The sequence below is a fragment of the Mus pahari genome, chromosome 14 (assembly GCF_900095145.1).
Source record: "Mus pahari chromosome 14, PAHARI_EIJ_v1.1, whole genome shotgun sequence".
Classification (NCBI taxonomy): domain Eukaryota; kingdom Metazoa; phylum Chordata; class Mammalia; order Rodentia; family Muridae; genus Mus; species Mus pahari.
Window position 1 is genome coordinate 75,976,376 of NC_034603.1, and position 15,884 is coordinate 75,992,259.

The 15,884-nt window shown below is 37.1% G+C and overlaps 1 protein-coding gene across 3 annotated transcripts in view; it reads left to right on the forward strand.

Moving 5' to 3' along the window:
• Cep112 (centrosomal protein 112) overlaps positions 1–15,884 on the forward strand; it is a 412,705-nt gene that overhangs the window by 244,348 nt on the left and 152,473 nt on the right. The window contains exon 1 of one of the 3 annotated variants that reach the window (XM_021212057.1): positions 2,068–2,335. The exons of 1 other annotated variant lie outside the window; for it this stretch is intronic. In XM_021212057.1, coding sequence (XP_021067716.1) covers positions 2,288–2,335 — 48 coding nt within the window. In that variant the 5' untranslated portion in view covers positions 2,068–2,287. Of the gene's footprint in view, positions 1–2,067; positions 2,336–15,884 lie in introns of those variants that run through there. One more of the 3 variants, XM_021212058.1, reaches the window with a different exon arrangement.

Below are 15,884 nucleotides of genomic sequence, written 5' to 3' on the forward strand. Positions count from 1 at the left end.
TGGGTGGGTAGGGGAACAGAGGTGGGGGGAGGGGTATGGGAATCTTTCGGGATAGCATTTGAAATGTAAATAAAGAAAATAATAATAATAATAATAAAAAAAATAACAGAAATAAGCATTTGTGGCTCATGCACACAAGGTTTTTATGTTTGTGAATGTTTAAGGTTAGTTAGCACTCAAAACGAATGTCTTTTTACTCTTATGCAATGGACCTGAAGACTACTCATCTCTTTGACTAGGACCTTCCTTGGATAATATTGCATAGGGACAGGAAGCGGGAGTGGGTGGGTTGGGGAGCAGGGTGGGGGGAGGGTATAGGGAACTTTGGAGATAGTATTTGAAATGTAAATGAAGAAAATATCTAATAAAAAATTGTTTTTGAAAAAAAACTTATATCTCTAGACATAATCTTAATTGTGAACTTTTTTAATTCAATGGATGAAATTTATTTACATTTTTATAACATTGTATGCCACAATCACATAGCTTTCTATTCAGGAATGCAAACATTGTTTGATATCAGAAATAGTATGTCACTTTATTAATAAGTTCAAATAAAAAAATTTACTGTTCCCTCTGTATTAGAATGAGACCAAGTTTTGTGGAAAAAAAACCTCATTAAATTACAGTTATTAAACTGGACACTAGATTTTATTTCTCTTTCGTGTAACAGTCTGGAGTTATTAGGTGACTGTTGTAGGGGAGGAACCAGACAGGGGCAGGAAATAGTATTGTAAAAGATCACTTAAGCACCTAGTTTCTTGGTATGTCTCTCTCATCCCAATGTATTGATTCCCTCCCTGCATTAAAGGTTGCTGCCTCCCATTGGCACTGTTTTGTAGCTAGTAATTTCCTTTTATGGAAGTATAGAATTTTCCTGTATAGTTCTCCTAAGCTACTGACAAAAAAACTGGGCTTTAGGACCACAGCTAAGAAAGCATGGGCCTGTTACCTTGCATGGTGCCAAAAAGCAAAAGGAAGCTATCATTGGAAGAGGGAGGAGGCTGTAGGAGAGTCAGAAAGGAGTAAGGAGATGAAAGACAACATACATCACACACATACACACACACACACACACACACACACACACACACAAACACTCACTCTGCACATTTGACACCTATGTTGTATACAGCCTTGGTTAATTAGGGCAAAGCAGATATCATGTCAGAGTTGAGCCTAACAGGAACTCTTGACTGTATGCTATGATTTATATTTATATAGGTGACTTAGATAATTTTGTGGTCTAATGTAGTGATAAAGAAGATTAAAAACTCTGAAGTCATAGGAACAGGACCATTTGAAAAGCACACTCACATTTCAATTCATTGAGAAGTTGTTGTTATGGGCCATGTCAGTTTCTGGATAAACAGATCACTAAAATCACTGAAGAGCCCCCAAGGCGAAAGGCAGAACTTGTATGGCCAAGGAGCAGCTTGGAGCAAGTGTGGTGTGTGAGTGGAGAGGAGTAACTGGGATGAGATGCACAGAGAGCTCCAGAGCACTGATCAGTTCTCCGTGGGAGGCAAGCATTTGGATTTAACTCTGAGTAAAGGGAGACATAAGAATGTTTCTCCTTGAAGGGAAAACCTAGCTATCTGAGAACAATATAGGAAGAAGCTATTTTGGTCATGCAGGTGAGAAATGTCATTGGGGGAGACCAGACTGTAGCAGAAGGTGGTGAGATTCTAGGTGTATTTTGAAAATCATCGTGATAGGCACTGCAGAGTAAGACATAGAGAAGTAACCTACAAAAAGGCTCACACACATGAACATGTGGAAGGGTATGGTTGGATGACACTTTGTGTGATTTTTCTGTCTTTCCAAATGTATACGTATTTTGTAAGCTGAACAGGAATATTTAGGAGTCACTATCTGTTCATATTGTTCCCTGTCCCAGCCCTGGGATAGCTTCTGCCTGTTTCTGATCTTTCCACTCCTAGGAGATCAAAATCATGGGGAAAAGAATGTGCTGGCTGCTAAGCTCTATGGTCTTGCCAGCTATTATCTGAAAACAAGCAAAGTGATTGTGATGTCATTGTCTGTCCTCGCCCCTCCCTGAGAGATGAGGGGTTTCTCAGTAGTGTCACTTGTCAGGGTAGAGGCGCATCAAAGAAAGGCACCTTGGCTCTGCCTGCCCTGGAGGCTTATGGTGTTGTCATCATCTCTGTGATCCTAGTAGAGTCTAACCTTAGACCTCCCCACTCCCACGGAAAGACAGGCCCTGGAACTAACAAGAATAAAAGGAAAGAAGTGTAATGCCCCACCAACCAAGCAGGCAGACAGTATGAGACCGCTGAAGGACACAGGACCATCCGTCCCCAAAGGAAATGTGGTAAGAATGAGAAACAGAGAGATACCTCTATGTCTGAGGTGATTTTTAAAATACCCTAATTCTCATAATAAGCTAAATTTAGACACTGGTGATACGAACACAGCCCTTCCCATTAAAAAGATTAATTTTAGTGGGAGGGAAGGCTTAGTATTAGAAACAACCATCATTGCATTTAACTGAAATTAAGATCATCGTGTAATTTTGTTGGACTGAATTGCCTTGGAAACATCTAGGATGGTGTCTCAAAATCAAGAGTGAACTGGAGGAATTGAGCAGAATTTTCTAGAAATGATACATTGTAAGCTAATTGTATTTACCCATTACTTAAAATTTTACAAAGTACCATTGCCCTAAACAAAGTTTTGCTAGAGTTTCATGCCTTTTGGGAAAATATTTGCATAATACCATTTCTTTTTTTCTACCTTTTCTTATTTTTTGTATTTACTTTCATTACATTAATTGATATTAAATTGGATTTAAATATATGACAAAATATAGCATTTATAAATTTGTATTATATACTACCACAGCATTAAGTATACTTTAGTTGTGCAGCTGTCCCATTTTCATCTCCAGAACACTTAATCTCACAAAACCAAAATAGTATCTTTCAAACAATAATTCACCATTAATTCTCCCCAGCCCTTGCTAACCACTGCTCTGTCTTTCTGTGTATTTGACTTCTCTAGGTTTCTGGTACAAAGGAATCATTCAGTACATACCATTTTGTGACTGATGTATTTCATCTGATACTGGAGTGTCATAGCCTGTGTCAAAATTCATTATGTAGATATATCACGTTTTGTTTATCTTTATATCTGTTGATGGATACTTGGTTTGCTTCCACTTTTAAGCAATTATTGATTTGATAATGAGCATAAATAACTACTATCTTTTTGGGTTTAGTTTGTTTTAATATATAACAAGATCATCTATGTATATGGTAGAACAAGCTGAAATATAAAAGACGTAAATGTGCAAAATATATTTCTTGTGATGATACAGTCATTTTTACTATATTACTGTAGCTGGTCTTTGCTTCTTTGTGGGTTCTTCTCTTTCCATCCATTCATCTTACACCCCCTATCACTAGATAGAGAAAGGGAGAGATAGGAGAGAGAGAGGGAGACAGACAGAGAGAGAGAGAGAGAGAGAGAGAGAGAGAGAGAGAGAGAGAGAGAATGAATCAGTGAATCTAATTGTTTTTTCCTGTTGTTTCGTCTTTGACCATAACTACTAGCAAACCTCAACCAACCCCATGATTGAACAACAACTACTGATCACACCTATTGTGGCTCTAGCATTTATATACACTCTAAAAAGTTCTCAGAATTCCAAACATCACACAATTGCAGAAACTATCTTCAGCTGCCACAACCATGCTTCTGCTAGAGCATGAGACAAATCATAGTCAGCTGCTGCAGAGTCCAAAGAAACCCACTTCCCTACACCTGGAAATAAAGCAAAAGCACATTCTTATAATATTTCTGTGTGTTTTAAAGAAACCAAAATTCCAGAATTCTCAAATCTGTCATTTCTTTCCCCCTACCTTCTGTTTTAAGCCATTAATTGTGCTGTGTTTAGCAGGAAATTAGAAAGAGACCCATCCCATAATCAGCCACCAAACGCAGACTCTATTGCATATGCCAGCAAGATTTTGTGGAAAGGACCCTGATATAGCTCTCTTGTGTGAGGCTAGGCCAGTGCCTGGAAAATACAGAAGTGGATGCTCACAGTCATCTATTGGATGGAACACAGGGCCCCCAGTGGAGGAGCTAGAGAAAGTACCCAAGGAGTTGAAGGGGTCTATAACCCTATAGGTGGGACAACAATATGAACTAACCAGTACCCCCAGAGCTCATGTCTCTAGCTGCATATGTAGCAGAAGATGGCCTAATTGGCCATCTTTGGGAAGAGAGGCCCCTTGGTCTTGCAAACTTTATATGCCCCAGTACAGGGGAACAATGCCAGGGCCAAGAAGTGGGAGCAGGGCAGGGGGAGGGTATAGGGGACTTTCGGGATAGCATTTGAAATGTAAATGAAGAAAATATATAATAAAAAATTGAAAAAAAAAGAGACATTTACAATGAAATAAACATTTTCTAGGTTAGTGACCAAGGTTTTCAGGAGCCTTCTCCTGCTCACTTCTAATCTTTATCTGTTTCAGTGGTATCCACAGCTTTTTATTTTTTGTGGATATATAAATAAATACTTATTCCCAATACAAAACTTGCACTGGCTTCCATTCTGACATTAACACATCCTTATAGTATATAGGTTGATTTAATTCCACAGGTTTATTTCTATAACACAAAGTCTTTCTGCTGCTGTTGTTCCTTTCTCATTAACATTCAGAAAATTTAAAGTTAAGGTATCACTATTAATCTATCTCTGTTTTTTTTTTTTCCTCTTTGTTGCATGTTACTCCTTCACTGAATTGGCTCATAATTTTTGCTGTGAAACCCCAAGCCAAGACCCCAGTGCTATTTCCTGATAGTAAGAAATTACCTTGAATAGCTCTTTTTGAGTCTTTATTCCTAAAATCAGGGTATCCTTTGCTGAATTGCGTACACACCCCAGAAAGCCAAGGCATTCTTTCTGTTTGAGATTTAGGAAAACCGTTGCTCCTAGAAATAGCTTCTTCACTTTCCCTGCACAAAATACTTTATTTCTCATAGTTTACACAGTCGGCATTTTCAGATCTGAGGCTTTTGATGTGGGCGCAGACTCTTTGCAAATGATTGTATTTCCTGCAATTGAAGCACCTGGCATTTTGATATAGGAGACCTCTAGCTACAGCTTGACCTATATTATATTAGCATGGAACACTTCAGAACCAATATTGCTCTTATCCCTTATCCATTCATACATAGGCACTGCCACAGACTACCTCTTTTTTGGGGTCTCCTATCTGCGTGGAACGGGTCTCTAGTGGCAGACGGGCAAGGATTCGGTGGATTGACAAACAGACCAACATGAGAGAGCGTGTAGAATCTGAATGTATTTTTCTAAATCAAGCATCAAACTTTTAATACAGAACAAACAAGAGAAGCCAGGCGGGACACATCCACAAGAATTACAGTGACACAAAACAAAGGATTGTATACATCTTAAGACCAGGGGGACCAGGCAGCTTAAGGAGGAAGCCATATGTCAATTGTTAACCCCCAACCACCAGTGGTTCCCAGTGAATCCTTGATTATGCTAGTCCTTTGGACCTAGTGAAAAAACCTGTTTTAGGGGGGTTTGCTCTAGCAGACCGACCTCCTTATGAATAATGTAATACCACAACCCCCCTATTTCCTAGGCCTTCGTAAATACTTGAATATGAAAGTAACTTCCAGTAAAATACTGTAAGAAAGCATGCAAGACCCTCCACAATATTGCAGGGACAAATCTGGGGCATTCCTAGCTATTAGAATGCAAGGTTCCAAGAGGCTGAGTTTCCTTGAAACTTTTTGCCTCCGGACTGCTTCCAGGTTTCCAAACCTGTAATGCGAGTCACTGCTGGAGTGGGTGTAGCAAGGCACTGTTAGTACCTTTAATAACCTTTTTACATTCAGTGTTCACATTTTCAAATACCAAGGTCACTATTAACCCATGTATTGCATCAGGGTCTGATATAGCTTTCTTATAGCTGAGACTAATCTTTGTTAAAAAAAAAAAAAAATAAATCAGTGGCTTCTCCAAAGCCTTGTATAATCTTTATAAACAAGGTGGATGTTTTCTTAGGCTCTTCAACTTTGTCCCAAGCTCTTAAAGCCACTAAGTGGCATTGTTCTATAGCAGTGTCATCAAACTGAATCTGTTCTTGTATATCATAGTGCCACCTTTCACCCAGCAACTGATCTTTTACTATATTCATTCCCCTTACTCTATTTTGCTCTTCAATATCTCTGGCTTCTTTCCTTCACCATGTTAATTATTGCAACTGCAAACTAGCCTCTAGTACAGCTGTTACTAATCCCTTCAAGTCTTGGGAAATAATTCTATTTTGAGTTGCCCAGTTATTTAGAATTTTTTTTCACATAAGGCAAGTGCATCCCGTATGAAATTCTGACCTCTTTAAAATGCCTTATATCAATCATTTCTGTAGGACGCTATCTTATCTCATCATGACCTTGTTCCACACTATTAGCAAGCATTTGATGTACAACTACTGCAAAATCTGGTGGTGATCTCATAACCCCGGCTGGGCTGCTACTCCTCCCACTCTGGTGGTGAGGTTAGTTTGATATTAGCTCTTTCTCTCATAACAGGCTGTTTCATCAGATTGTCCTCCCACTTTTTCACAGCAAAACCATACATTTTCTCTGATCTGATTGCCCTCCAGCACAGTTTCTTTACAATTTTCCTCCTGTGGGAAACCCTCATTCTCTCACTCAGTCACCAGGACTAAGCTTTTTTGCTCTCTGTTTTTCAGTGCTCCTTGCTTCCAAGTGCTTCCACCTCCACCTACAACCTCTCCAGTTATACCACAAACTGCAACCTTTCAAAAAAAATAGAGTGACCCCTTTGTTTTTCCCTTTTTTGTTTGCTTGTTTGTTTGTTTGTTTGTTTCTCAAGCCCCTACATTGTCACTCACAATTTTTCCAACTGCCTGGCCATTCTTCCAAATATTTTTGAAACAATATAGGAAAAAGAAAAAGAAAACAACACCACCACCCAGAAAATCCCCTCTGGGAGGAAAAGATATCCTAGTGGTAGCAGCTACAATTAACTTTTTGCTGGTGTCCAAAAAAAAAAAAAAAAAAAAAAAAAATCCATTTCTTTGTCCCTGTCATTTTCTATGTGGCATTTGAAATCAAATATTTCATTTTTTTTCTTTATTGAGCCCAATGCTTAGGCACCACTTGTAGCAGGTCTTTGCTACTTTGTAAGTTCTTTTCCCTAATCTTATCCCCACCCCTAGTTTCATCACCTATCACTAGGTAGGCAAGAAGGAAGGATAGAGAGGAAGACAGAAATTCTTGAATCTATTTTTTTCTTTTTGTTTATTCTTTGACCATGACTACCTCAACCAACCCCCTTGAATGACCGCCAACCACACCACTAGCATTTATATACCCTCTTAAAAGGTCCCAGAAATCCAAATATCACACAGTTGCAGATAGCAAAACCATGCTTCTGATAGAGCATGAGGCCAATCATTGTCAGCTGCTGTGGGTATTCTTTATATTTCTGTGATTTTTAAAGAAACCAAAATTCAAAGCTCACTGAATATTACTTCCAATCCATTAACATTGGAGGACTTTTTTATTTAAAAAATTTCATACAATAAATTTGATCATAATCTTTTTTTCTCAACTTCTCGCAGATCTTTCCTACACCCCAACCCATCCAGCATCATGTTCTTTCTTTTTTTTCTCTTTCACAAAAAAAAAAAAGGAAAAAGAAAAAAAGTACACACATACACCACTACCACCACCAAAAAGATGGAATCCATTTTGTGTTGGCCAGCTATACCTGACCATGAGGACTGACCTTGGACTGTGATACCCAGAAACACTGTGTTAGAGAAAACTCATTTCTCCCTTTCCCAGCAGGTATGGATTACAAAGAGCTTCTTTGTTAAGAGTGGAGACTTGTCTACTTCTACTCCTCTGAGCTGGGATTTTTCTGGTTTAAACTTGTTAAAGTCTTGTGTATGCTGTAACACTCTCTGAATTTATATGTATATCAGTTCTGTTGTGTCCCAAAGACAATGATTTTTTGAAGTATTCCACCAATTGCTGTGCTTACAGTCTATCTGTTTCTTTTCCATGTAGGTCCTTGAGCCTTTTGGGGGAAGAGTTTGATAAAGACTGCTGAGCACTTCAAAGTTTCTCACTCTCTGCCACTGTCTAGTTGTGGAGGTCTAGTTAATTACCATCTACTGTGAGAAGCTTCTCTGAGGTGGATTGAGTGATACTTTGTTCTATGAGTGTAGAAGTATGTCATTAGGAGTCACATTATCACTTTGTTCATTTAGCAGAATAATAGTAGATTTTTCTCCTAGGCCCATGAACTCTTTAGTCCTGTGTTCTAGAATACTTTAGTAGTTTCATGTATGGATACCATCTTGTGTAGTGGCCTTAAAACCAGCCAGAAAAGTGCCCACTTATTCCCATAACATTTGTGCTACTGTTGCACTAGTATATCTTGCAGGGCAGTCTCTGTCATAGAGCATAGGGTTTGTAACTTGGTGAGACTGATCATTACATTTCTCCTTTGGTATTATCCAAGCCATGAGTCCTAGTCACTGGGGAGTGAAACTTCTAATTAGGCACCAACTCAATTTTTCCATTTTTCTTTCTGTCAGGTCATGGAGCCTTTACAATAGCTTGTTCTGTCGTGTGTGTGTGTGTGTGTGTGTGTGTGTGTGTGTGTGTGTGTGTGTGCGTGTTGGGGTGTCTTTAATACCCAGTTGAACAAAGACTCAGTAATATATAACCCATTTCTGGCAATGGAGATTTTACTTAGTGGCTTAAGATATCTAGCTGGGTCATTGTCTCCCCATAGGAGGCCTTTTGATCTTCTAGAATATTCTTCAATTACTCTTTTCAGTGTTTTAAAATTTTCATTATAGGCATCTTTTGTTTTCTTGGTTATCTTTATTCTTATGTATTTTTTAGGTATTGTGACTATATTGTTTTCCTTATTCTTTTCTCGTCAACTACTTTTTGTATGCTAATGTCTTTTTTAGTCCTACATTACTGAAAGTTTATCAGTTCTATGTATTCTAATGGAATCTTCAGGGTCATTTATGTCTTATCTAGAAATTAACAAATTTTTTATTTTCTATTTATGATTTATTTTTTTCTCTTGTATTTCTCTAGCTAACACTTCAAAGGCTATATTGAATAACAGTGGAAAAATAAACATGTAAGTCTTAGTCTTGATTTGAAAGGAAATGCTTAGAAGTTTTGTATATTTAGTATAATGTTGGCTATTGCTTTTTCATTTACAATCTCTACGATGTTGAGTTTTTTTCTATTTCTGTTTCTTCTGTATATATAAAGGCATTTTATGAATCTATTCAGATGATCATGTGATTCAGTCCTTCAGTTTATTAATATGATGCATTGTATTTATTGATTTGCATATATTGAAACATCCTTTCATCCCAGGAATGAAAGCTATTTGGATATGGTGATTGATCTTTTTGATATGTAGTGGAATTAGGTTTGCAAGTATTTTTCTACTTCTTAAAGATTTTTTAAAGTATATGTGTGGATGTGGATATGCACATGTGAGTACAGGTATGCAGAAGTTACAAGTGCTAATTCGAAAAGCTTGAGTTACAGGTGATTATGAGCCATCAGACATATATGATTGGACCTGAACCTCTCAGGTTCTCTGTAAGAGTAATATGTACTTGTAACCGCTGAGCCACATCTTAGCCAATTTTTCAAGTATTCAGAATTTTTGTATCGATGCTAATCTAGGAGATTGTCCTAATATTTTCTTCTTTGCCATGTTTTTATCCCGTTTGTGTATCAGAATAGTACAGATATCATAAAACGAATTTGCTAACACTAGTGCCTTTCTTTAATGATTTTTCTGTGTGAGCATTTCTAAGATCTGGTAGAATTCAGCAGTGAACCCATCTTGGCCTGGCCTGGTTATAGTTGGAAAACTTCTATTATTGCTCCACTTGCTACAGATCTCCATATCCTTTAGGCTTAATTTTGATAGGCCATATGTATCTAGACGTTTATCTGCTCCTTCTTCTTTTTGTTTTTGAGACACTATAATATAGCTCTGGCTGAAATGGAACTCTCCCTGTAGACCAGGCTGACCTCAAACTCAGAAATCCACCTGCCTCTGCCTCCCACGTTCTGGGATTAAAGGCATGCATCATCACTGCCCAGCTGATCTATTCCTTCTTTATTTTCCAATTTATTGAAATATGTTTTCTAAGTCACTGCATGTCACTTTGATGACATCAAATTGGTGAGATTTAGGAGCCCTTGGTGACAAATTTCTGGGCATGTCTGAAAGATTTCTAGATTGTTAATTGAAGTGGGTAGACACCCTAAATGTGGGCAGTATCATTTTGTAGGTTGCAGTCCTGAACTGAATAAAAAGAATGTATGATGAACACAAGTGTGATACACTGCTCTCAGCTTCCACCTCATCCCCACCCACTGCTTAATATGATTGCCTACAGCTCTGAAATGTGAACTGACATAAACCCTCCTTCTTTACCCTGTTTTGGTCAGGTATTTTATTTTTGCAATGCATAAAGTGACTAATAAACATGCTATTATTAAAAATGAAAACATTAAGCCAGACAGTGGTGGTGCATGCCTTCAATCCCAGCACTTGGGAGACAGGGGAAGACAGATCTCTGAGTTCCAGGCCAGCTTGGTCTACAGAGTGAGTTTCAGAATGACCAGGGCTTTACAGAGAACCCCGGATTCAACAACATACATACAAACAAACATACACGCAAACAAAAACATTATACAAAAAAAAGAAAATAAAAAAAGTTATACTTTTAAACCCCTGTATTTAAGGTACAGATTAGTCTTTAAGTATTGATTTAAGTATTTTGAAAAATTACAATTTGAAAAATGAAAATGTTATAAAAAATTTTAATTGCATATTCTATTCAATTATATTGTATTCATTTTGGTTACTTGTAAAGGTTTGTAAATCACATTTTAGAAATAAAACTCAGCATATTTTCTTCTCTATCATCTAACCAAATGTACTAATTTCCCACTCTTAAAAATTAGCATTTTAAAAGCATTCTTGTGATATTTGGCACTCTCAGTGAATTAATTCTTCTAAATAATTTTCAATATTGCTTTGTTGGATGAGAATTCTTCAAAGTATTTGAGTTCCAGAATTGTAGGAAGTTCCTGTCTCTTAAGTTAAACTTCTCTTTAGGAAGTTTTCTCTTAATTGGTTGCTTACAGCACTAGAGTGTGCTTTGAACTTTATATTATTTTTTTAAAAAATCTTTGCAGTATTGCAGTACTTTGAATACATATATATATATATATATATATATATATATATATATATAAAATGCCAAAAAAGACTTATTAACATTTACACATATGATATACATATCTACAGTTAAGACTACTGATTGTTGTGACTGCATAGCCTGTAGCACTGTATTTATAATTAGTAGCTCACCCAGGTGTAGAATATCGTATAACATTTCTGTGTGTTTCAGAAAGGTATTACAAATTACTGTTTAAAAAAAGGAAGAGCTGGAGCTTAAGTGTGTACAGATGTGAATTTTGGCTTGCAGAAGTATGTTTAATATTCATCTATGGTATTTTCTTGGCAAAGAAAATACATTTGTTTCTACTGCATAATTTTAACAGATCAATAGACATCCTCAGAACACTCCACAGAAACACCCAGGGTCATGGAAAATATCTCATAAAGTATCAGTATGTTTGAACCTGATTTGTGACAGCTGGATATATTACTGGTTTTCATATTTTTGAATGGGAATTTTAGCAGACTTCTAAATGAGATTTTAAGGATTGTAGTTTAGGCCTATATTTCTCAAAATTATAATTTTACACGATAAGGATTAAGGTGTTTTTCAACCCCAGCTACTTTATTAAAGTGAAGTGAAGGAAATACATCCATTAGAGACTTCTTGCAAACAAGAAGTGATCATAAGTTCCATGTGTAAATGACAACTAATGGTCCATTCCACATTGTGTTTGAAGTTTAACAGTATAGAGAGAAGTCATAAATGGGTGATGTTAACCTTCCTTCAGATATTTACTTTTGGTAACAATTTATTAATAGATGAGTCAACATATATTTTAGCAGCATTAACTGTATAGTTTCTTCAGCTCTGAGAAAGATCACAAAAGATAAATAACTTTGTCATTGATTAATGGGAGCTTTTCATATTCTTGTGAAAATTCGATATGAAGGAATTAGAAAACTATATAATGCATAAGAAAATTCTACATTAGAGTAAGAGCAAGGCATCAAAGGAAGCCTATGGTAATAGTGGTGTTTAAGGGAGAACAGTCTTTATGTGCAGCATTTGAAAGACATTAGATCTTAGGTGTTACCTAAGACTTTCACAGGGTAAATCTGGAGTCTATGACCTTAAAACTAACTGCGACACTGTCAAACAGTAATTGTTTATGAAACCTCACTTATTTTAAAGTTAAACCTGTGACTTGACATTTTAAAAGACAACTTGCTTTTACTTACTGTAAAGCTCAGAAAATAATATAAATACCTTTCATCAAGGTTCTCTTAACATCTTATTTGTGCATAATACAGTTACTCAAACCAGGAGACTGACATTGTACTGTATGAAGTTATTAATTTTCTGTTGTAAGGTGTCATATTGGGTACTTTGTAACTGATGTGGCAAACTACTGTATAGAAGCAACCAAATGGAAGGATGATTTATTTTGTCAGTTTGTAGTCATGGCAGAAGATATGATGGCACACGTCTGAGGCCACAGAGTCATGAGCTAGAGTGTCACTGCACATTTGTCTTCCTTCTTTTCCTCTTCATATTTGGTCCAGAAACTTAACCTAGGAGATGGCGTCACCCTCATTCATTCAAGGTGGGCTGTTTCTCCTCATTTTAATATCTCTGTGACGTTTTCCTCAAAGATGTACCAAGATAGTCTTCTTGGTAATTTAAATCCAGTGATGCTGGCAATGATGACTGATCATCTTGAATCTTCCCCTTCTCAGGTTAACTCCTGTCCCATCACTATTTAACCCTAAGCTTCCATCAATTAGTCTTGGCCTCAAAGACTAATTGCTCTCTCAAATAATACAAAATGTATTCAGCTCACTTATAAGAATCTCCAACATCATAACAGATGTAACAATGTTTAAAACCAAAAGTTGTGGGCCTGGAGAGATGGTCCAGTGCTTGAGTATGCACTAACCTGGCAGAGGACACATGTTTGGTTCCCAGCACACACATTAGGTGGCTTTCAACTGCTTGTAACTCCTATTCCAGGGAGCTCTGGCCTCTGCAGTCACTTCCATTCACACACGCATACCCATAGACACATACACGTGACTAAAGATAAAATGTATTAAAAATAAACAAAAGCTTATATTTCAAAGTTTAATGCTCAAGGTGGTCTCTTAATGGGGGACCCTATAAAAGAAAAACTTACGTCATATACTTCCAATCTTCATTGCATAGAGTATATTTTCCCATTCCAAAGAAGAAGAATGGAGAATAACAAAATCAAACAAAACAAAACAAACATGACAGAAATCTATTAAGGCAAACCAAACCCTCCAGCTCTATGTCTGAAATCCATGGCACATGATAGCACATTCTGGCCTCCAATAGCCATGGATAGCACTGCTCCACCAGTTCTCTTGCCTACAACACACATGATCTCTCTTGATCCAGCTCCATGTCCTTGGCACAAGACCCTTCTTACTGAAATCTCTAACATCCTAACATTCCCATTGCAAATGATGTTTCTCTTTTACAGTGTCACACAGTAGGCTCTAGGCCTCCTTTCCCTGAATGGGAAGCTTCCTCATGTTCCCTGGCCTAGAGGGTTTTCAGGTTCTTTGGTGCAAGCACCTTCACTCTTGAAATTTGCATGTGAATGTCAGCATCAGCTTCAGTTTGACTGTTGTTGGACTCTTCTGCCAGCTTATGATGTAGCCTGATCTCCTAGTATCATAACTGCAGTGGCTTCTGTGCCACACCTGGAAAAAACGTTTTCCTAGGTAGCTGGATTTTTCAGTGGTATTCTCTGTTCAGTGTCTCCTTTCCAATTACTATGTGTGTTTTAAATCTACACTTTATAGTAACACTTGTAAAGAGAAGATACACTTAACACAAGAGTCAGAACAATAGACTTTTAGATATTAGTTCTAAATCTTGGACTTGAAAACTTTAGAGGAAAATATACAATGAGGTTTCACAAAGAGGATCAGGTATTTAACTTTCTCAGAGTCCCCACTAAAGACCATTTATCGATCTTTCTTTATCCATCATCATCTATCTATCTATCTATCTATCTATCTATCTATCTATCTATCTATCTATCTACCTACGCACCCTACCTACCTACCTACCTATTAGTGTGAAAACAGGGTAGGTTTTGCTTTTACTTTAACTATTCTAAAAACAGTGATCTTATAAATGATACAGGTTGTGAGATTATGTTGAATTAAAACATAATAAGCAGATAGTACTTAGTTTAATAACAATTAGGCTCTTAGATCAGTGAGATGGCTCAACAGGTAAGGACTGGCTAACAACCTGTGTATGATCCACAGAACCCACACTGTGGAAGGAGAGAACTAACTCCCACAAGTTGTCCTCTAATTCCCACTTCTGTACATGTATACCTTTCCAAATAATCAGGCAACCCACAGACATCCATATACACATAAAACATATATATGTACACATGCACATAACACACACCATGCACACATGTGCACATGTTTGCACACAACACACACATATGAAGACAATGATATCAAGAAGATTAACAATTTTGAAAAATTACATCTCTGCTATTTGAATGCTATTGGGCAAAAGAGCTAAGACCTTGTTATGCAGCATTTTTTCCTGATGTAGATAATTTCATCTTAGATCACTCTAAAGGGAATTATATAGCGATGCCCTCCCAAGTAACCTTGTTTTAAGATAATCCCATATTAACCTTGCAGAGAAATGAATAACAAAATAGAGGTTATATGACAAAGTTGTGCAATACAGTGATTGCACCTCTATTAAAGGAAAAAGAAAATGCAGATACATCTTTTATTGGGTGTCTCAATGGTGTCTGAATCTCTAGGTTCTTTGCAAATTTCTGTATCACAAATATGACCAGGTTACTTCATATATAAGTGAAGCATTTAATAAGTACTAAATATATGAGCAGGATATTATGATAAAAACTGAAGATGTGGGGCTGGCGAGATGGCTCAGTGGGTAAGAGCACTGACTGCTCTTCCAAAGGTCCAGAGTTCAAATCCCAGCAGCCACATGGTGGCTCACCACCACCCATAATGAGATCTGATGCCCTCTTCTGGTGTGTCTGAAGTCAGCTACAGTGTACTTACAGTGTATAACAATAAATAAATCTTAAAAAAAAAAAAACTGAAAATATAACAAAAGAAAAGTCATCAATCAACTCCTAAAGGATTAAAATATATTTTTATACAATTTTTTTTTGGTTTTTCGAGACAGGGTTTCTCTGTATAGCCCTGGCTGTCCTGGAACTCACTCTGTAGACCAGGCTGGCCTCGACCTCATAAATCTGCCTGCCTCCCAAGTGCTGGGATTAAAGGCCTGTGCCACCACGCCCGACTTTTTATACAATGTTTAAATTACAGTAAGTTTACATCTTATAAATATAAGAGATACTAGATCATTCCATCATGTCTTAGCTCAAATTGGATAGAAATCTTTCTCCGAACAATTGGGCTCCAATTGGAAAAGACTATAGAATTCCCATGTTGTCCAACTTTATTAGGTTATAAATGGAAAATAAAACATTGTAAAAATTTCTAGAATGCTGGGTGTGGTGGCACACACCTTTAATCCCAGCACTTGGGAGGCAGAGGC